Genomic DNA, 21,596 nt, shown 5'->3' with positions numbered 1-21,596 from the left:
GTCGCAATTACCTTTTTAATTTTTTATTCATTGGCGAAAACAAGCTTCCATAAGTACCGGTTACATGTTATCTAATAAAAATTAATGCATAAAAACTCAAGTATTCTTTCTTTGTGGCACCATAAAAAGAATTTATAAAAGGATCCAACTATTACAGTTCATCATGCGGCACATGGAGCTGTCTGCCGTAATCGGTCACTTCACTGTTCATGAAAGTGTCTTGGTTTTTTAAAATCTCTGCTTCCGAGAGCCTTTCATCTCCATCTTGATCCATTTCCTTGATTAGATGAATAGCCTGTATAACAATTTAAAACATTTTTTTTTTTAGAATATCTTGTTATAGATGTAAAACGTATATAAGGTGAATGTATAACACATTGACTCACTTCTTCTCGTGCCGACCCATAACTGTTCGGAGCGACCCAGCGGAGCTGTTCATCCCTGTTGAGTTTTCCATCCTTATCCTGATCATAGAGATCTTTAAAGCGCACCGTTTCCTCAACCTCCCACTGCGAGGGCTCGTCCTGCTCTTAAACACAGATGAGCAAACGTATACGTTTCTGATAATAATCTAGATGCTAACATCTTGAGTTCCCATAAATCTGGTTTAATTTCAAATGAAGCCAAATGTGTACTATGTACGGAAGCACAATATATTGGCTTTTGGTGGTACAAACTACAAATCAGCCACTGTGCAGAAGTACAGTATCTCACAAAAGTGAGTACACCCCTCACATTTCAGCAACCATTTCATTATATGTTCTCAAGGGACAATACTATAGAAATGAAAATTGGATATACTTTAGAGTAGTCAATGTGCAGCTTGTATAGCAGTACAGATTTACTGTCCTCTATTGTCTAAATAACTGGCAACAAAAGTGAGTACACCCTAACTGAACATGTCAAAACTGTGTCCAAAGTGTGAGCACCATTGTTATCTAGCACTTAATCCTCCTGGGCATGGAATTCACCAGAGCTGCACAGGTTGTTGCTGGGATCCTCTTTAACTCCTCCATAATGACATCACAGAGCTGCTGGATGTTAGACACATGGCGCTTCACCACCTTCCACTTGAGGATGCCCCACAGGTGCTCAATAGGGTTCAGGTCTGGAAACATACTTGGCCACTCCATCTTCATCTTCCTCAGCAAGGCAGTTTTCATCTTGGCGGTGTGTTTGGGATCATGTTGGAAAACTGCCATTCGGCCCAGTTTCTGCAGGGAGGGCATCATGTTCTGCTTCAGAATGTCACAGTACATGCTGGAATCCATGTTTCCTTCAATAAAGCAGAGCTCCCCTGTACCAGCAGCACTCATGCAGCCATGATGCTACCACCACCATGCTTGACTGTAGGCAAGACACAATTTTCTTGGTACTCCTCACCAGGGCGTCGCCAGACATGCTGGACACCATCTGAGCCAAACAAGTTTATCTTAGTCTCATCAGACCACAGGACATGGTTCCAGTAATTCACGCTCTTGAACAGGTTGTCTTCAGCAAACTGTTTGCGGGCTTTCTTGCGAGCAAGGCTTCCTTCTGGGACGACGCCCATGCAAACCGACTTGATGCAGTGTGCGGCGCATGGTCTGAGCACTGACAAGCTGACCTTCCGCTTCAGCAACCTCTAAAGCAATGCTGGCAGGACTCATGCGTCTGTTTTTTGAAGCCAGCTTCTGCACCTGACGTGCAGCATAAGGACTAAACTTCTTTAATCGACCCTTGCGAGGCCTGTTCCGAGTGGAACCCGTCTTGGAAAACCCCTTGTATGACCCTGGCCACTGTACTGTAACTCAGTTTCAGGGTGTTACCGATCTTCTTATAGCCCAGGCCATCTTTGTGGAGAGCAACAATTCTAGTTCTCAATTCCTCAGAGAGTTCTTTGCCATGAGGTGCCATGTTGAACATCCAGTGATCAGTATGAGAGAATTGTACTCAAAGCACCAAATTTTCACTGCTCTAATACAAGATACACACATTTGTATGGTCCTGTCAAGCTGACAAAAACATGAACATGATGAATAGGACATGTTGCTTTGCATGGTTAAATGCCGTACAGCTTTTATCACTTGTACTCACTTTTGTTGCCAGTTATTTAGACAATGGCTGTGTGCTGAGTTATTTTCAGAGGACAGTAAATCTGTACTGCTATACAAGCTGCACATTGACTACTCTAAAATATATACAAGTTTCATTTCTATAATATTGTCCCTTGAGAAGATATACTAAAATGGTTGCTGAAATGTGTGGGGTGTACTCACTTTTGTGAGATACTGTATATATATATGTATGAACTAGCGTGACTATAAAATAAAATCAATAATTCAGCCACAAAGCAGTAAAAAAAATTAACAGCAAGAAAGAGGTAACACTCTAAAACATTGAGAGTACAAAACAGACACACCCATTCAAACACATACTCACACAACACACTATTATATACACACAAATGAACTGGTGTGGCTGTAACAATATGGTAAAATTGAGCCAAAAGACTCAAATAAGAGGTTGAAATCAGATCAGACCCAGTTGTGATAAAACATACCTGTTCATTTTGAATTTATGTGTAACAAAATGTCCTCCTGTGTTCAGGTTTGACTGTAGTAAAATTAATGCAAAAACTGACACTTCAAATCAACATTTCAAACAAAAAAAAATCTAAACCTTGACAAAAAGTAGTCATTGAAAATGTATAAATTCTAATCCACAACTTAATAAACATAAGTATTTATGTCTAAAAACCATTAGATAATCTATAAGCCACTTTATATAGAGCTATATAGGAATCTGGTGGTGACACCATGGCATTACACAAGTTTTTCTTTCTTTACTCCCAACAGATGGCACTAATCTACCTTAAAAAACTGGATTTTAAATGCCTCTATGCCTCAACATGGAATACTGCTTTAATTGAAAAATAATTTTAAAATATATTAGAAAAAAAAAACTGTATTATTTTCAATGGAGAAAAATAGCTAATAAAGACTGTATAAATATTGCATAGTATCATAAAATACCCTCAAAATTTTAAATAATAATCATAAAATATTATTATTGAACAAAAATGTATTGGTTTTCCTGAAAAACAAAGTTGCATTTCAAGGCTTCAGTCATTTTTGACCATGAAGGAGCCAAGTGTGACCTCTAAACGAAGAGGACAAGAGGGTTTTAACAGTCACTTGTCGCCACCTGGTGGTGTAACAATGTAATCGTTATTTGAAGCACCAAGTTACTTTCTAAAGGTGATTTACTCTATTTTGATCCGTAGACATCAGTGTTTATATCCGAACTATAAACTTATAAACCATTACTTCTGTGATAATCTGAATATTTGTAAGACAGAAATAATGATACTGTGTAGCTGAAAAGACTGTTTGTGAAGCTGTTTCATACATGACATCTGCTCTCTCTGGCTCAGCGGCAGCACAAACACAGATTTAAATGTTCTTCTGTGATTTTGTCAAAGTTTTAATAGACACAGGCAAATCATTGTCATTTAGGAATCAGATCGCGTGGGTGTTTGAATCGAGATTGCGATCTTTTAACGATTAATCATGCAGCTCTAAATGTAATGTTTAGAAAAATCATTTTTCATACTGTACATTATAATGTTGTGATGCCTAAATTCACTTGTAGTATTTAAAATGACTGATTTTAGTTACGTTTTAGTTCAGTTTTTATTTTTAATTATTTAGACAATATGTAGACGTTTAATATCAGCCATTTATCAGTTATTGAATGATTTTTTTCTGTATTAGTACATCAGTAGTATAATGACTATATACTCTGTTATTTATCCGATCATAATCGTACCATTTGCTCGGAGATCTCCAATGAATTCACTCAAGCTGATGAATCCATCTTTATCCAAATCATATTCAGTAAGCACATCTTCAATAGCAAAATCCTGGGGAAAATGCAAACACAGCACATATAGTCATGCATGGATGTTTAAAGGGTTCGTTCACCCAAAAATGAAAATAATGTAATTTATTACTCACCCTCATGTCGTTCCACACCCGTGAGGCCTTCATTCATCTTCGGAACACAAATTAAGATATTTTTGATTAAATCCGGTGGCTCAGTGAGGCCTGCATTCAAAGTTATAAAGTTATATTATAAAGCGACGAGAATACTCTCTGTGCGCCAAAATAACGACTTTTCAACAATATAGTGATGGGCCGATTTCAAAACACTGCTTCGGAGCTTTACAAATCGAATCAGTGACTCGGATCTCGACTTTGACGCTCCGAGTCACTGAAAGCTCCGAAGCAATGTTTTGAAATCAGACCATCACTATATCATTGAAAAGTCGCTATTTTGTTTTTTTGGCGCACAAAAATGTTCTCGTCGCTTTATAATATTAAGGTAGAACTACTGAACTCACATGAACTGTTTTAAATATGTTTTTAGTACCTTTATGGATCTTGAGAGAGGAAATGTCATTGCTGTATATGCAGGCCTCACTGAGCCATCGGATTTAATCAAAAATATCTTAATTTGTGTTCCGAAGATTAACGAAGGTCTTACGGGTGTGGAACGGCATGAGGGTGAGTAATAAATGACATTATTTTCATTTTTGGGTGAACTAACCCTTTAATATCAAATCATATTTGTGATTTACTGCGGCTTCATTTTATACTTACAGCCATGTGGTCCACCTCAGATGGATGAGTAAATGCAAGGAACTCCGTTAAGTTCAGGCCAGCTGAGCCATCCATATCGGCAAAATCAAAACGTCTTTTTTCCTTTGCATGGAGCTGTGAGTGGATAAAAATTTTTTATCAATCACGCAATACTTTTTTTTGCCATTCCATAATATGAAATGTTAATGAATCATCATGCTACATACGAATCTGAGAGACTCCTCCTCTGGGTCGTCAAGAACAGGATCTGCATCCACTTCCACAGTATGACCATGCATGACCACATTGTATTCGTCCCAAGTGACCAGACCATCTTTGTTGGAGTCAAATTCAGGGAAGCGTTCCTCAGCATCATCCAGTGCGTATCTCCTGTACACCCTCTGTATCCATAATGTGATTTCCTCTAGAGAAGCAACAGAGAAGGCTTTATAATTCTAACATACACTACTGATCAACAGTTTGGGGTCAGTACATTGATCAAAAATAACAGTAAGGATTTTTATAATACTACAAAAAAAAAATATTTCAAATAAATGCTAAACTTTCTATTCATCAACAAATCCCGGGGGGAAAAAAAAAATCACGTTTTCCACAAAAATATTAGGCAGCACAACGGTTTTCAACATTAATAATAATAAGAAATGTTTCTTGAGTGCCAAATCATCACTTCTGAAGGTTAATGTGACACTCAACACTGGAGTAATGATGCTGAAAAGTCAGCTTTGCATCACAGGAATAAATTATATTTTAAAATATATTAAAATAGAAAGCCCTTATTTTATATTTTAATAATATTTCACAACATTACAGTTGTATTTTTGATCAAGTAAACACAGTCTTGGTGAGCCTTTTTTCAAAAACAATTTCAAATTTTCATGTTGCGATAATTGCTGAAGCTTTTATCACGGTATACTGTATTATCATGATATTAAATTAAGTCATCCTATAGCAGGTTTAATAATTTTTCATAACAAAAACAGCTCTGAACATTTAAATACAATAAAGCAATGCTCAAAAACAAATGTTTCAAACAGTTTAAAATGCAAAAATGCAGAATTATAAAAAACCCCAAAAGGTAACACTACAATAATGTCTCATTAGTTAAGTCTCATTAACTAACATTAACAATGAGCAATAGCTACGTTTGTTACAGAAGTTATTATTCTTTGTTAACGTTAGTTAAATTTCAACTGATCATTGCTAGTTCATGTTAGCTCAGGTCCATTTAATAATAGCTACACGTTTTCATTTTAATAATGTTTTTAAATGTTGAAATTAACTTTAACTAAGATTAATAAATGCTTTAGCAGTATTGCTCATTTTCAGTTTAATGGAGCCTTATTGTAAAGTGTTATAATGTTTTATATAAAAATATGCAAATAAATAACTATTCACTGTATTTTGAAGTGCCCACAATAACAATATTGTGATATATTGTATACTGTATATATGTCTACATCAGACACATCTCATGTGTATGTACTAATATAAATGTCAACCAAACCAGAACTGACCTGGAGTCAGGTATTTATCAGAGTTGGTGTCAATCTTCTTCACTATCTCCACCAGTCGCTTCCGCTGCTCAGATGGACTTAGTTTCTGTATTTCATCTTTGTCCTGAAAAACAGTGATAGCTGGTTGAATGAAACTGGATCATTTTAAAGACTTAAATAACTGTTATAAAGAACCATGGAGATGATGATACCTCAGAGCCAAGAAACATATTTGCATTATGTTCATGGTTATGTTTGACATGATCCTCTTGGACAATCTGGTTTCCAACAGCTCCTGATGCACAACAGGCCACCAGTAATAACAGAGTTGTGTATCTAATCTTTAAATCTGATAAACACACAAGTACAAACAAATTAACAAGATGATCTCGAGTGCCCTCTTGCGATGGGCTACACATTCCATGCCAAAAAAACAACAACAAAAAAAAGAAAATATTACAATATTGATGTTGGTGAGGAAGGAGAATAACAAAGTGGGTTCAAATAATAGCAATATGTAGCCAGAATATGAATTTAAACAAAATTATACTCATTACATATCTCCTTTTGTGGTGTCATGACTATCTGATATTGTGGAAGGCTTTTTGGTGTGCGTGTCGCTAACTGCGAAGTATTTTTACTGTAAAAAAGCAACTTGAAAACGTGCAAATTCATGCCTAGACTAACACTCTGTTGTCTATTTATTTAAGGCAACAACAAGAAGAATTCACCATACGTTTTTAAGAAACAAAACACTTACTTTCGAAAGGCTGGTTGCTAAAGTTTTCAGCTGAGCTTGTTGCCATGGTGCGCTCCAGTCATCTGGACTCTGTACTACAAATTTTGTTACTGCCACCTGCAGGGCTGGAGGACGAGCAGAGAACGACTTTAGTTCACCCAAAAATGAAAATAATGTCATTTATTACTCACCCTCATGCCGTTCCACACCCGTAAGACCTTCGTTAATCTTCGGAACACAAATTAAGATATTTCTGTTGAAATCCGATGGCTCAGTGAGGCCTCCATAGCCAGCAATGACACTTCCTCTCTCAAGATCCATAAATGTACTAAAAACATATCAATTCATGTGAGTACAGTGGTTCAATATTAATATTATAAAGCGACGAGAATATTTTTTGTGCACCAAAAAAACAAAATAACAACTTATAGTGTTGGCCGATTTCAAAACACTGCTTCATGAAGCTTCGGAGCGTTATGAATCTTTTGTGTCGAATCAGCGGTTCGGAGCGCCAAAGTCACGTGATTTCAGCAGTTTGGCGGTTTGACACGCGATCCGAATCATGATTCGACACAAAAGATTCATAACGCTCCGAAGTTTAATGAAGCAGTGTTTTGAAATCGGCCATCACTATATAAGTTGTTATTTTGTTTTGTTTTTTGGCGCACCAAAATATTCTCGTCGCTTTATAATATTAATATTGAACCACTGTATTCATATGAACTGATTTAAATATGTTTTTAGTACATTAATGGATCTTGAGAGAGGAAATGTCATTGCTGGCTATGCAGGACTCACTGAGCCATCGGATTTAATCAAAAGTATCTTAATTTGTGTTCCGAAGATTAAGGAAGGTCTTACGGGTGTGGAACAACATGAGGGTGAGTAATTAATGACATTATTTTCATTTTTGGGTGAACTAACCCTTTAATAATAGCAAGTGGTAATATTCAAAGTTAATTTGAAGATCTTTTCAGAGCTGAAGAACACAGGATTTTTTTTTAAGTTTGATGTCCATCACAATGGACATTAGGTCTTAATTAAAAAAAAAAAAAATTCTTCTGATTTAATGTCTTCTATGTTGTGATCATAAACTGTCATTCAGTTTTTCATCAGTTTTAGTGAAACAGCAAGTGTGAAATGAGTGCATACACTGCAACACACACACAAAATCACACACATACACACACACACACACACTGATGCCCTGATGCTGTATGCACACAATCATATATTTATCAAAACCAGCAAGTATGCACAAACACACACAGACATATACACACATATTCCCATTCACCCACTGCAAACAGCAAAAATAATAAAACAAGTTTTTTTGAGAATTCATCTTACATTTTTTCTACATTCTTATTGCATTGCTCTTGGTTACAGTATGTGTTATTTTCAAAATCTTCAATGCTATGGTTAACAAAGTATTTTGACATTTTTTGGTGGAAACATGTTAAAATTACTTTTTTTAGAATGTAGATGGTGTTCAATATATAATATATATAATAGGCTCTTTTATTAATATCTTTTATTTTTAACTATTAATGCAAGTATTTGCGTTCATAAACTCCCTATGGAATTAGTAGCAGAGCAGAGGACAAAAAAAAAAAAAAATAGTTTAAGGTTCAAGGCTTATTTAGTCATGAGATAAATGACCTTTGTCATATCAGTAGACTATAAAACATTTCACATGGAGCAGGTAGCTGACATTTTGAGATAACATGACCATCTATTGGACACTGTCACTTGCATAATAACTGTGTTCTGTAATGGCAAGCAGCGGCAAGTGAAACCTTTAGTTTTTATGTGAGTGAAATCCAAAACAAATCTCATATCAGGCAGCACAACATATATGGTTAGCACTTAGTGCATCTTTAATACATTTTGCTGTAACTTTCCAGCCATTGTGCCATATTTTATGGGCCTAGTCCAAATATCTTCTTCTGGCTCATCTAATAGGCTGAACTCAAAGCTTCACAGCCACATTTACAAAAAACACTCACAAAACAAAGCTCTTGACGACCAAAAACGCCTTCAGAGTATTTCAAATTACACTGATAGGTAAAAACGTTCTTTATGAGCCATGGTGCGCCGCCTTTTGGAGAATATATAGATTCTCAAACACAATGAAGTGTGCTAACGCCTCTAGTTGTTTTTTCAGCTCAGTGATCTGAGCTGCGCATGCGTTGGGAGGCGTGTGCGCGTGCCGTGTATGTAAACTAGCGGCCTGTTTCATTTGGTGACCGACGTATGTGTTTTTCTGTCAAGAAAAATCAGACTATACATACTGTAAACATAAACAGGTAATTCATTTAATCATATAAATCGCAAAAGGAATTTGGTGACGATCACAGAGCTTCATCGTCGGCTGTTAGCTAACGCTAGATGTGAAATTTAGCCAGCTAGCACGTTAGCGTTAGCGAGTACGTCCGTCACCAGCGTTTTGCAACATTATACATAATCGCACGCGAGCTGTTAAATCTTTGCACGCGAGTTATACGAGCTGAATAATCGACAGTCCTTGGTGTGTGTTCATAAATACAGTATGAATCACTGACGGAATTGGCATGTATGTGTTTTCAGCCTGAGAGGCTTCAGCCACTTGGCTGTGAACACTTCAGTTTGTTACCGAGTAGTTTAAAATGTGTTATTATGCACTTATAATATAGTTTTATATAGTTTTGATGTTATTAAGGTAGCCAACGCAACTATTATTACTCAAAAGCTGGTCGTGTCAAACTTTTTTAATTAAAGTTAGTTAATCTGTAACCTGTAAACACAATTTCCTTAAGTGGTTAGACACTTCAGTAAAGACGGTTAGGCCTAACTAGTTTCCCTAACAATATTTTGTTGATATGTATGCCACACAAGTGACATATTTTCCATATACAGTTACTGCAGTTCATAACCTGTAGTCCATACAATATAATGCCAAATTAACACTGTAAAGGTGGCACAGAAGCGCTTCTGAAGTGGCAGTTAGAGGTATTTACAATACACAGACTGTTTAATGCTGCTCAGAGGTGGTATGAATGCATTTACACAACAATTTTAATTTGCATGTTTTTATACTTGGGGCTGAGGTTTATCAGAGTAGGCATAATTTAGTCTGGCTTTTATGCTGCATTGCGTCTTTACACAGAATTTTGTGCAGGCACAGAGCAGCCTTAAATCAGCTGTGTAAAGTTGCCTTTAAAATAAATCTTAACTGTGTTTTCCCATGGTTAAATATACTTTTCTCCAGGTGCAAAGATTCAGAATGGCACTGTATGTGGCAACTATTGTGTTGGTTGATTTGAATCCTCTGTGTCCACTAACAGCAGCCCTGCCCCGACGCGCCCCAACCCCAAGCGGAGCCGTCATGTGGCAGGAGGCCCGCAAACATGAGCGCAAACTGCGCGGGATGATGGTGGACTACAAGCGGCGTGGGGAGAGACGCAGAGAGTACTATGAGAAAATCGTAAGTCGAAAACCAAAAGTCTGTGACCTTGACTCCGCTTTCATGCTTTGTTTTCTCAGCACAGCTTAAAGGGATAGTTCACCCAAAAATGAAAATACTGTCATCATTTACTCTCCCTCAAGTTGTTCCAAACCTGTATAAATTTCTTTTTTCTGCTGAACACAAAAGAAGGTATTTTGAAGAATGTTTGCAACCAAACAGTTGTGCGGCATCATTGACTTCCATAACACAGAAATTTATACGTAACTTGAACGTGAACTATCCCTTTAATACTGGACAGAGGCTTTTGAATAAAGAATCACACTTCTCTTGTTCTGTGTAGAAAAAGGATCCAGCTCAGTTCCTGCAGGTTCATGGCCGAGCATACAAAATCCACCTGGATTCAGCTGTAGCCCTGGCAGCTGAGAGTCCCATCAACATGTATGTCACTAGCATACAGATCAGTTTGCATAAATGTTTATAGTTCTCACACCAACATAAAAACAGCCCATATAAAGGGTTTTGCTTGGAAAACTGTCACAGCTTCATCTTATGTCCAAACAGGATGCCTTGGCAAGGAGATTCCAACAACATGATTGATAGATTTGATGTCAGGGCACACCTGGACTACATCCCCACCTATACGCCACCTCTCCTGAACACTATGTGAGTAGTCTGATCGTAATGCCTCTCATGTTGGACAATAAAATAAATTACCTTGAGTATTCAATATAGAGTATACTATTAAATTTAGTAGTGCTGGGACAATACATCAAATCTCGATTCGCGATACAAAGAATCTGGAGCGATTCTGATATTTTTTGATGTATCGTGATTCTCTCGAATCAATTCTGAGCTTAGTTTTTAAACAGCAAATGGCACTACTATACGTGCTTAGAAACACTCATACATTGCCTGCTTCCAGTTCCTTTCACACACCACTTAAACTTAAAATAATCATTCATAAAGTTCGAAAAGGTTGAAGCGAATTACAAATCTTGCATCATAAACGCATTCTGAGCTGAGGTGCAAGTATATTTAACCACTCACATGACTCAGCCGAACACACGAGCGCTGTCCAGCAGTCTTCTTCGTGATCGTTTGAGTGTGTGGTTAAAAACTAGCCTAGAGCGCCATCTGCTGTTAAAACTAAGCTCAGAATCGATTAGAGAGAGAGAAAATATCAGGATCGATCCAGATTCATTGTATCGATTGAGAATCAATGTATTGTATATAGTAATTTTTGACCATGAAGATCACAAGTGTGACTTTTAAGACCATTTAAACTTTTCTAATCATGTTCACATTTTCGTTTTCAATTGAAAACAACTTTTTTTGGTCTAAAATGACCGTAGACCACCAGAGAGTTAAAGATGTTTTGATTAAAAAAAATGCAGAACCGGTTGTTGCTTTATGTCATTTTTGATTGAGCTCATTGTTTCTTTCACAGCACCCCAGAGCAGGAATCAGAAGAGAGAAAATGCAATTATGAGCGCTATAGAGGTCTGGTGCAGAATGACTTTGCGAACAGTGAGTCCCCTTTAATTTCAGCATGCTTCAATACAATTTTGACCCTTGTAATGTGACTAGGTGCTCTTGATGAACTCACAAAAATGTTCTTGTCATTTTGTAGTCTCTGAGGAGCAGTGTTTGTACCAGATCTATGTGGATGAACTCTACGGTGGCCTACAGAAACCAAATGAGGATGAAAAGAAAAAGTATGATCTTATGAATCAGTAGTTAGTTACAAAAATGAATGCATAAATACATTCCGTAAGAATGATAACACTTATATTTTTCTTTGTTAGACTCGCTGAGAAGAAAGCTCAGATCGGTTATACATATGAGGACAGCACAGTGACCGAACCAGATGAACAGACGGAGAAGGGAAACGAGGATGACTCGGAAAACAGCGAGTCTGAGGAAGACGAAGTCATCCCTGATATTGGTGTGTCCTTCATATACTAAACACTTCCTGCATTTGAATAATAAAGAAACCATTCAGATATGCGATTTACTTATGTGGAATATAGAAGGTAACTCCCTTATAATGTGTGTGAATGCGTTCTCATGTTGTAGATGTTGAGGTGGATGTAGATGAACTGAGCCCAGAGCAGGTGACGGAGATTAACAAGATGGGCACCACTTACGGCATGGCAGAGGGGGACTTTGTATGGTTCGTTCATGCATTCTTCAGCTAAGCCATTGAAATGCAAATCAGAGGAAACTGATTTGTTAAATTGATTGACTCTTAGGGTGCTTTCACACTAGCACTTTTGGTGCGCACCTGGGTCCGATTGACGTCAGAGTTCGGATCCTGTGGATGATGTGAACGCTGTTTTCCGAACTCTGGTGCACACCCGCGAACCGTACCCGAGTCTGCATAAAAAGGGTTGGTCTGGGTACGGTTCATGAGAACTCCAGTATGGTTCGCTGCTGATATGAACTCAGTTGTACTAAATCGCGGAAGTGAATTGCTATTAATCAGTCCAGTCAATCGAACCAAGTGTGAAAGCACCCTTAATGGACACACTGTAATTTTCTTATAATTCTTCCAAAAAAAAAATGGTGAAGTGTAGTTAAAATCTGATGTGTCTTTGTGGCAGGATGTTGAGGAAGGACAAGGAGGAAGTGGAGGCCATTAAGCATGCTAAAGCACTGGAAGCAGAGAAGGCCATGTACTCTGTATGGGCAGAAGCTTTTTAACTGTTCTTCTCTCCCATTAAGATGTTTGCGTTTGATATTGGTATTGGTAATACTCTATTGTTGTTTTGTTTTCTTCAGGGCCGGCGGTCTCGCAGACAGCGAAGAGAGTTTAGAGAGAAGTATATGAAAGGCAGGCAGATCAGCCCACCGAGGTAACAGCCCAACAAATATGAGCTACAAGTTTTCGGATATGCAACAAAGTTTTACTGTTTATACTCAGGAATAATAATCCCAGATTTCTTAGTAGTGTCTTGTATTGTGTCCATGACCACAACCCAATTTTAAAAATATATATACTTATTTGACACTGAAATTTTTCCTAAAAAAGACACAAAAAATGTTATATGCACCACCTACACATTGATTAACTGAAATGAATGTGAATTTCAAAAACAGCTATGCCAGAAGAGACAGTCCTACATACGACCCCTACAAACGGTAAGTGTTTTTGATGGATTGATATTTCGCACATTAGATTTGAATGATGTTTAAACAATGCCAAATTTAGTGCCAAATCCATTACAATTCAGGTTACATCGATATTAAAATTCTGGCCAATACTGATAAACTCATTTTCATGTTTTTGCTGATAACCGATAAATGGCCATTATTAAAGTCAATTGTATTTTGTCTAATTTAATTTTAAAAAAAATTTAAATGCAAGAGAATATAAGAGTTATATAAGAGATATTTTCTGAAGATTACATTTAACAGTGTTAAGTTATTAGTGTTTTTAAAGATTAATTTTGAGTATTAAAGGTTGGCAAAGTTAATGTTAAAAAAGGGTAAATAACTGCACAATACAACATGACCAATAATGATAAATAAAAAAATAAATAAATAAAAAAACATTGATAATCGCTTTGGGACAGATATATTGTGCATCACCTGATTACAATTACATGTACTACCTTTCAAAGAAATTCATTCTTTTATTCACAAATTGATCAGAAGTGGCAATATTGATGTTTATAATATTACAAAAGTTTTCTACTTCAATCCTGAAAATGTATAACGATTTCCACAAAAATATTGAACAGCTCAACTGCACCAAATCATATTAGAATGATTTCTGAAGAATGGAGTAATGAGCCCAAACTTTTCAACAGTAATGGACATCATTTATTAATATTAATGTTTCTTACTACTCTCTTTCCTGTCCTTCTTGTCCCAGGCCAGAGTCAGACTCAAGTTCAGAGTCACGCTCTCGTTCCCGAACCCCAGGCAATGATAAGATCACCTTTATCACCAGCTTCGGGGGCAGTGATGAAGAGGGAGCCACAGCTGCACAACCCCCACCTGCAGCGGCGTCAAGCCACATCTCCTCCAACACCGCAGGTCATAGCAGGGGCTCCCGGTCGGTAACTTCCCCTTTCTACTTTCTGGCTCCTTAGTGGCTTTTTTCTCCATTTATTTATAAGCGTGTTCTGCTGTGATAGCATGTAGTTCACTGTGCGAAGAGAATTGCCACAGATTGAGCTTCAGAATGATTGGTGATATGGTTGAGAGAAAGCCAGCCAATATCTGTTGATTATATTTTGTGGGATATTCAGGGTTTAAAACAACTTAGAATAATTTAATCCCGAGAACTAGAAGCTCTTTGGATTGTCTTGTGATTTAATAGGTTTTATAGGTTGCTCATAATAACATAGCACTTTGTGTATGTTTTCAGCCGAAGACGGTCTTCCTCCAGTCACTCATCCTCTTCCTCACGCTCCTCTTCGCACCGGTCCTCACGCTCATCCTCACGTTCCCGCCGGAGTCGTCGTTCTCGCGGGGGCAGGGACCGGGACCGGGACAGCCGTTACTCCAGATCTCGATCTCGCTCTCGAAGGCGGTCTGACTCCCGTTCACGGCAACGCAGTGGAGGAGTTGGCTCGAGGAGACGATACGACAGGACGAGGTCTCGTTCCGCAGATCGAGGTAGAGACAGAAACCGTGAAAGAGACCGAGACCGGGATAGGGGGAGGCGCTACACGGGCCGCAGACGAACCAGGCAAGAGAACTTGTAGATTCTTTGATTGAAAAGGTGTATAATTTGTCTTTTGTGAAACTGATCGGATGAAACACTCTCTCCCCTCAGGTCTCGCTCGCGTTCACGTTCGGGTGATCGTTACCGGAGACGGAGTCGCAGCTCTGCGTACAGAAGGGGTGGCAGCGTCAGTCAAAGCCCCTCCCACTCACCTGCTGCCAGCCATAGTCCCTCCCCCTCCTCCCATTCTGCTCTGCCTGCCTCTGCTTCTGCAGACAAACTGAGAAAGTAAGTTGCGAAAGAACTGTAAGCACTCTAGATACGCTTTACCGACTTCACATCAAAATGTTAGGGATGTGATTTCCGAATTTTCCAACTTCAGAAAAATGACCTGTGTAAATGCGAGAAAAAGAAATTCCTGCATTTATTTTACGCATCGATAGCTTTCGACAGCTTTGCAGGATGTAGTGGCGTAATCTAGCGACTGTGTGCGGATACTCTTAGCATCTCAGCCTTTTAAAAAAACAACAACAAAAAAACGATGTGCAGAGAATCAAGTAAACCTAATTTGCTTCACTCCAGTAAGTGTTTATCTAGAAATGCAACTGACTAGGGCTGTCACTAACAATTATTTTGGTAATCGTGTAATCGATCGATTATTTTGACAATTAATCAAGTAATCTGATTTTTCTTGTGGTAATAAATATAGAAAATTTATTACATTTATTATAACAAATGCCTGCAGAGGGTGCCAACGGCCTAGTGGTAGTTTTTGTTACGCAGCAGATCAAATCCTTAATATTTGGCCATTTCTTAACATGTAAATGCTACAGCCACTGTAATTTCTTGAACAAGAACATGAGGACATCAAAACATGCAAACTCAGAGGGAGGGTTTAAACTTTTTTGAAATTGCGAAGAACAGTTTGCATATTTAGAAACGTATGTATTCTCCTGTGTTTGCTTAGGTTTATAAGTGATTTATGTTACAAATCTGATGAAAAGGTGCACAATGCGTTCCTAGATGAATGTTATAAGCAACCCAAACTCACAGCATATGCAGAAATGAAGCTTATTAACCGAGCTGCTGAGACACACTCCACGCATGTAAAACAGTGCAACACTTTGTATGAAACACAAAGGACGTGAGACATTATGCATCCCCAAATGCACCTTATTGAAAACCCAAACAAACAGCACATGCAAAGACCGAGTTCTTGCAAAGCTTCTATGAACTGAACCGCTCTGAGACTCGTAACCTGCATGCATGTAAATAATTAAAGCATCGCTCTTCATCCTCAGCACATATATTTATTTAATGGAATGAGAGCCTTTGTGATTTCACAATAGCACTATGCTATATTATCGTTTTTAAATGGTATTAATACACCGTGCAGCCTTAGAAAACGGTCTAATAATGCGGTTCATGGATTCTCGTCCGTAAAGTGCACTACTTTCAGTATTTTGACGGTTACTCGACACAGGCAAATTGCAATTGAGGATTTTTAAAAATCGAGTATTGAAATTGAATCGAGGAATCGTGACAGCCCTACTACTAACAATATAAAAGTTATGTCAACTTTAGAAAAATCTGAAAAAACTTCACTGCAGAAAGACCTGAAGGGGGATGTTTTTAGAATTATACTAAAAGGCCTTTTACTTGCTAAAAAATTATCAATCAGATAACAGAAGGTGTACAACTGATTTTTCAGCAGTTTTGGTCATATTTAGAGGGCTTAGAAATTTGCAGCTCAAATATGATATAGTGGACTTTATAAGGTTAAGAAACATCAGTGTTCTGTAAAATAGAATTATTATGTCTATTTATCTTATTGTCTTTAGCTGATCCACATGCCTGAACAAAGTGTTCTTTTTTATTTTTTCTCTCGTAGGCCTGAAACTCCGGGTGGTAAAGAGACTGGAGCTGCCAAAGTCAGTAAGAATTTGATATATCTCGATTTGTTGCTAAAGACTCCGCCTCCCTCACCCCTGACAGGCTGATGCAGTTAACAATCAGGCCGGGGCTCCTGCCCATCTCTCGGCTCTTCAGAGAGCCGTTGTTCTCATTTGAAATGCGTGTGATTGGCTGTCCACTTGGTGATCAGCTGCCCTCTGTTTGCAGAATGCAGCGGTCTTTTGAAGGGCAGCCATATCCGAACTTGCCTGACTTTTTTGGTATGCGTGTAAGAAAGAGGCAGGGAGTGACCAACTTTATCTCTAAAGAACCCGATATTTCTGTGCGCTCTTCTTTGGAACCGCTATAGATTTGTCTTCTATTTAAGGAAATAATACACATACTTCTCATTTATTTAACTGAGTATTATTATCTGAATGATGGGTTGTTGATAGACACCTGTTGATGACTGAAAAACTACAAAGGAATAATGGTTCTTATCAGGTTTGCTCAGAGTTTAACAACTCAAGTGTTGCTTCTTCCCTGGGCTTGTCAAGACAGGCAGAGCAACTTCACTCAGTCGCACAACTAAACACACCTGCATAAGTCAATACACATTGTCCTTGTGTGTAAAGGTTGAACACCTTCTGAAATGGCTAAAGTTGCTGCCATTTTGTAACCGTTCCATCAAGTTGGTGTACCTGACCTGGAGAGGACAAGAGTCGACAGCTCTGTACTGTTCTAAATGGCTGCCTCCATTTGTCTGTTCACACTTTTCCATATACCTACAAATACATCCAGAACGTAAACAACACAGGCATTTCTGTGTAACAGGACCACCTGCTGCTGTTCAACATGCAGTATATTAAATGAGCTGTATGTAGTTTAAAACACGCTCGTATTTCTGCATGACAAGCTTAACCTAGCAAATTAGATATCTTGTTGTCAGTCGCTGATCTTTGCCTGAACTTTCCCATCCTGCTTGTTCTAAAGTCTTTGTGTCCATTGCAGCCCAAGATGACCCCTCAAGAGAAGCTCAAACTCCGAATGCAGAAGGCCCTAAACAAACAATGTGAGTTACTCATTCAGGCATCCAGGAACCGCCATCTTATACAATATATATGCTAGAGATATTATATCGGTACCATATCTGTTAGCGATTATTTATTTATTTCTTTTATCAGTCAGAATTGGATATTTAAAAGGTGCACTATGTAACTTTTGGCCCTCTAGCAGATAAAAGAACATTGTTTTGGTTGTGCTTCGGCTCTATGTGACTGCGGATGAATTTGGTTCTTTCGCATAACTAAAAAAGAGAGAGAGTTTAACCTACTGCTCATAAATCATTCACTACTAGGGTTAAGAGATATAACCAGTTTAGATGGAAAGAATCTCAAGCTGACCGCTGAAGACGTTACTGTAGCTTTACCCATTAATAGACACGGTACTTCCTTCAAAATAAATTCCAGCACAACAACCATAATGAAATGACCCTTCACGATAGAAAATGCTTTACAATAAACTCTGTTAGAGAGCTACAAATGGCAATTTATCTGTTCAATAAAATACCATACTCACCTGTTGAGTAATAAATGGCATCTTCACGTCGCTTTTACAACATTTCAAATCCCTCAGTTTCCACCATCTCCGAAAAGCCAAGCAAATGTTGATTCTTGTTTTATTACGAGCTCCGTCGCGTTCTCTTTTTGCAAGCAGACTCTGCTGTTCTTTTTTTTTTTTTTTTAATAAACGGGTGATTCCCCGGAGGTTGGAGATTTAGCTGCTCCATGTCAAGCTATGACACTCCCAAAGTTACAGTGTATCTTTAATTGTGCATGCTCATTCCTTCCAGTTCTTACCTTTGGTGTCAACTAACGCTTACTTAAAACCTTTAATAACTCAAATAATTCTGTAACACTGGTAACTGTGATCTTTAGCAAGTTTCAAAATGAAAATCTGTCTTTATAGTTCAAAAGTTTTAAGAAACAACTGTTTTCATCATCGAGTAAGAAATGTTTCTTGAGCAGCAAATCAGCATATTAGAATGATTTCTGATGTATCATGTGACATTGAAGACTGGAGTAATGATGCTGAAAATTCAGCTTTGAATCACAGGAATAAATGATATTTCAAAATGTAGAAAAAAGGTATTTTAAATTGTAATATTTCACTATATTACTGATTTTACTGTATTATAATAAATGCAGCCTTGGTGAGCATAAGAGACCTTTTAAAAACATTCAAAATTCTTACCGACCCCAAACTTTTGAATACTAATGTACTTAGTTTTGTGATTCTTAAATTCACCTGTAGCATTTAAAACTATTGTTTTTATTTTAGTCTATCTTATATCTTATATATTACTTATATTATACTAAATCTTTACATGAGCATGAATACAGTCAATGATTATATTTTTAGTTAAAGGCTGACCCTGTGCAATGACTGCCACTGATAACACTACTGTCCAGTTTGGGGTCAGTAAGATATTTATTTATTTAATAGAAGCTTTTTATGCTCACCAAGGCTGCATTTATTTGATCAAAAATAAAGCCAGAAAAAACCCCCAGTATTATTGTGAAATATTACTACAATTTAAAATAGAATTTATTCCTGTGATGCAAAGCTGAATTTTCAGTATCATTACTCCAGTCTTCAGTGTCACATGATCCTTCAGAAATCATTCTAATATGCTGATTTTGATGCTCAAGAAACATTTCTTATTATCAATGTTGAAAAGTTGTGCTGCTTAATATTTTTTGGAAACGGTGGTACTTTTTTTTTTTTTTTTTTTTTCCAGGATTCTTTGATAAGAATGTTCAAAAGAACAGAATTTATTTGAAATAGAAATCTTTTGTAACCTAAGTCTTTACTGTCACGTTTGATCAATTTAATGCATCCATGCTGAATAAAAGTATTAATTTCTAAAAAAAAAATACAAAAAACGTACTGACCCAAAGGTTTTGAATAGTAGTGTATATATCATGTTTCTAAGCTGTCTGTGTGTTATGGGAAAGACGTGTGAAATAAAGCCTGTTGACCCTGCCTCACCTTCTGCTTTCACCTTCTTCAGCCAAGGCGGATAAGAAGGCAGCACAAGCCAAGATCCAGCAACAAGAGCACAAGCGGCAGGTAAAAGCATTGGTGTACATTTGGTATGCGTGCGTGCGTGTGTGGGTGTGTGGGTGGGGAGTTCCAGGTAGTTTTGGACATTAACACTCTTGCTTTTCCCCCTCCCATCACAGGAACGAGAAGGAGTTCTTCGCGCAATGGCACGGAAAATTCGCATGAAGTGAGTCCAAACATGTATACACATGTTGTGGGAACTGTCCTCTCGGTTTGTAACGGAGAAGATACAGTTTGGTCATTGTTTGGTCTTGTAGGGAGCGGGAACGGCGGGAAAAGGAAAGGGATGAATGGGAGAGGCAGTATGGACGTCAGAGTCACTCGCCCTCCCCCAACGCCAAATACGGTGAGTTTACATCCCACCAACGAATTTAAGTCTCCACATTATGAAAGAACTGAATCGAGACTCTTCTATGGATTGAATTGTGCTCTATAGTAAAGGATTCTGTAGATTTACAGTGTGGTAATAAAACATATGAACAAACTAACTCATGAAGAAGATTCTAATCATAAATCTTGAACAACCCACAGGTCGAGACTATGGCTCATCTAGAAGGTATGTTGATACCAGTTTGGACCAGCCACACTTGTCCATTTGATCTAAACATACTTCCGTTCAGGCTCATTTCAACCATGTCTACTGTCTTCCTCAACAGGAGGTCACGCTCAAGATCACGGAGTCCTCATTACCGGTACTGAAGAGTCAGCTGATAAAACACAACAAGACATGTCAAACAGATGTTTTAGGAGTGAATGGTGACCACAATGGCAAGAGTTTACATGCAAGCTTGGGAAAAAATTACCAATAAAACTCACTTCACTCACTTTAGCTTTGTACATCTTCTGAAGGTTGCAATGGAAACAAATAAACTCATTTCTAAAATGTGAAAATTAACACCATCATGCTCTGAAAACACATTTTTGCCTCAGTTTGTTGATATTTCTCAGCAGGGTTGCCAGGAATGCTTTGAGCTGCTATGATTCAAGCTTTGCAGATAGGGTTGAATTTTGTGACATAAGATTGGGATGGACCTTAATCTCTCCCTTGTGTCTCACACCCCATTTTAAAAAGGAGTTCCCCCAAAAATGCAAATTCTCTCATCATTTACTCACCCTCATGTTGCTCTAAACTCGCGCGACAGACTGAGTTTCCAGAAACAAGTCATTCTGCCTTACATCATGTGAGAGAAAAAAAAAAAAAAAAAAAAGTCAGTTAAGGTGAATAAATGACGACGAACTTGTTGTTTTCGGGTAAACGGTCTCTTTAAGCGGTGAATCTGCCCATTTTACCTCATCATTGTACATAATCCCTTCATTAAAGAGTGAGAAAAATGTTTTACAGAAAATGCAGATTCTAAATGCCCATAATCTTTTTTCACTCAAGCAATGTAAATGTCTGGTGGTTATTTCTTGTATTAGAAACAATCATCGATGATCACAGATTTTGACACTGAAATAAAAAGCTAATCGTGAATAAAAATAACGTTGTTTTTGCCTCTTTTTTTTAACGGATTTTCTTTGGCGTCACCACTGTTACGTGTTGTAACCGCAAGATGGCGCACTTCACCATTAGAGCTAC

General features: G+C 37.8%; 2 protein-coding genes across 3 annotated transcripts; one reads left to right on the top strand and one right to left on the bottom strand.

Annotated features, from left to right (window-relative positions):
* Positions 1-7: 7 nt before the first annotated feature.
* On the bottom strand, positions 8-7,017 carry rcn2 (reticulocalbin 2). The gene is made up of 8 exons (XM_051870314.1): positions 6,897-7,017; positions 6,349-6,485; positions 6,158-6,260; positions 4,850-5,046; positions 4,644-4,757; positions 3,811-3,904; positions 387-529; positions 8-295 (listed from the first exon to the last, which is right to left on the bottom strand). The coding sequence occupies exons 1-8, from the start codon at positions 6,940-6,942 to the stop codon at positions 152-154; spliced, it is 978 nt and encodes a 325-aa protein (XP_051726274.1). The 5' UTR covers positions 6,943-7,017; the 3' UTR covers positions 8-151.
* A 2,032-nt stretch (positions 7,018-9,049) lies between these two features.
* Positions 9,050-21,500, top strand: clasrp (CLK4-associating serine/arginine rich protein). 2 transcript variants are annotated; one of them, XM_051870305.1, is made up of 21 exons: positions 9,050-9,184; positions 10,202-10,341; positions 10,664-10,761; positions 10,885-10,986; positions 11,771-11,850; positions 11,954-12,038; positions 12,129-12,268; positions 12,400-12,496; positions 12,927-13,005; positions 13,105-13,178; positions 13,423-13,464; positions 14,201-14,383; positions 14,699-15,022; positions 15,110-15,286; positions 16,890-16,929; positions 17,903-17,963; positions 19,965-20,023; positions 20,137-20,183; positions 20,275-20,363; positions 20,549-20,573; positions 20,674-21,500. In XM_051870305.1, exons 2-21 carry the CDS (start codon positions 10,243-10,245, stop codon positions 20,714-20,716), a joined length of 1,944 nt encoding a protein of 647 aa, XP_051726265.1. In that variant the 5' UTR covers positions 9,050-9,184; positions 10,202-10,242; the 3' UTR covers positions 20,717-21,500. The 2 variants fall into 2 exon arrangements, 1 of the variants encoding a protein (XP_051726265.1); XR_007926189.1 differs by having other exon boundaries at positions 9,099-9,184; positions 16,890-16,933.
* The last annotated feature ends 96 nt before the right edge of the window (positions 21,501-21,596 follow it).

This window comes from Ctenopharyngodon idella, chromosome 18, assembly GCF_019924925.1.
Source record: "Ctenopharyngodon idella isolate HZGC_01 chromosome 18, HZGC01, whole genome shotgun sequence".
In the NCBI taxonomy this organism is placed as follows: Eukaryota; Metazoa; Chordata; class Actinopteri; order Cypriniformes; family Xenocyprididae; genus Ctenopharyngodon; species Ctenopharyngodon idella.
The sequence above is the reverse complement of the archived record's forward strand: the minus strand, read 5'-3'. Positions and strand labels throughout refer to the sequence as shown.

What these genes read in the sequence shown, in the direction of transcription:
- clasrp (XM_051870305.1), top strand. Translation starts at nt 10,243, where the DNA reads ATGTGGCAGGAGGCCCGCAAACATGAGCGCAAACTGCGCGGGATGATG. An exon ending in GCAGAATGACTTTGCGAACA is followed by an intron (nt 11,851 to 11,953) that starts GTGAGTCCCCTT and finishes GTCATTTTGTAG; the next exon opens with TCTCTGAGGAGCAGTGTTTG. An exon ending in AGGCAGATCAGCCCACCGAG is followed by an intron (nt 13,179 to 13,422) that starts GTAACAGCCCAA and finishes TTTCAAAAACAG; the next exon opens with CTATGCCAGAAGAGACAGTC.
- rcn2 (XM_051870314.1), bottom strand. Translation starts at nt 6,942, where the DNA reads ATGGCAACAAGCTCAGCTGAAAACTTTAGCAACCAGCCTTTCGAAA. An exon ending in ATATGTTTCTTGGCTCTGAG is followed by an intron (nt 6,261 to 6,348) that starts GTATCATCATCT and finishes ACTGTTTTTCAG; the next exon opens with GACAAAGATGAAATACAGAA. An exon ending in TGATAAATACCTGACTCCAG is followed by an intron (nt 5,047 to 6,157) that starts GTCAGTTCTGGT and finishes TTGCTTCTCTAG; the next exon opens with AGGAAATCACATTATGGATA.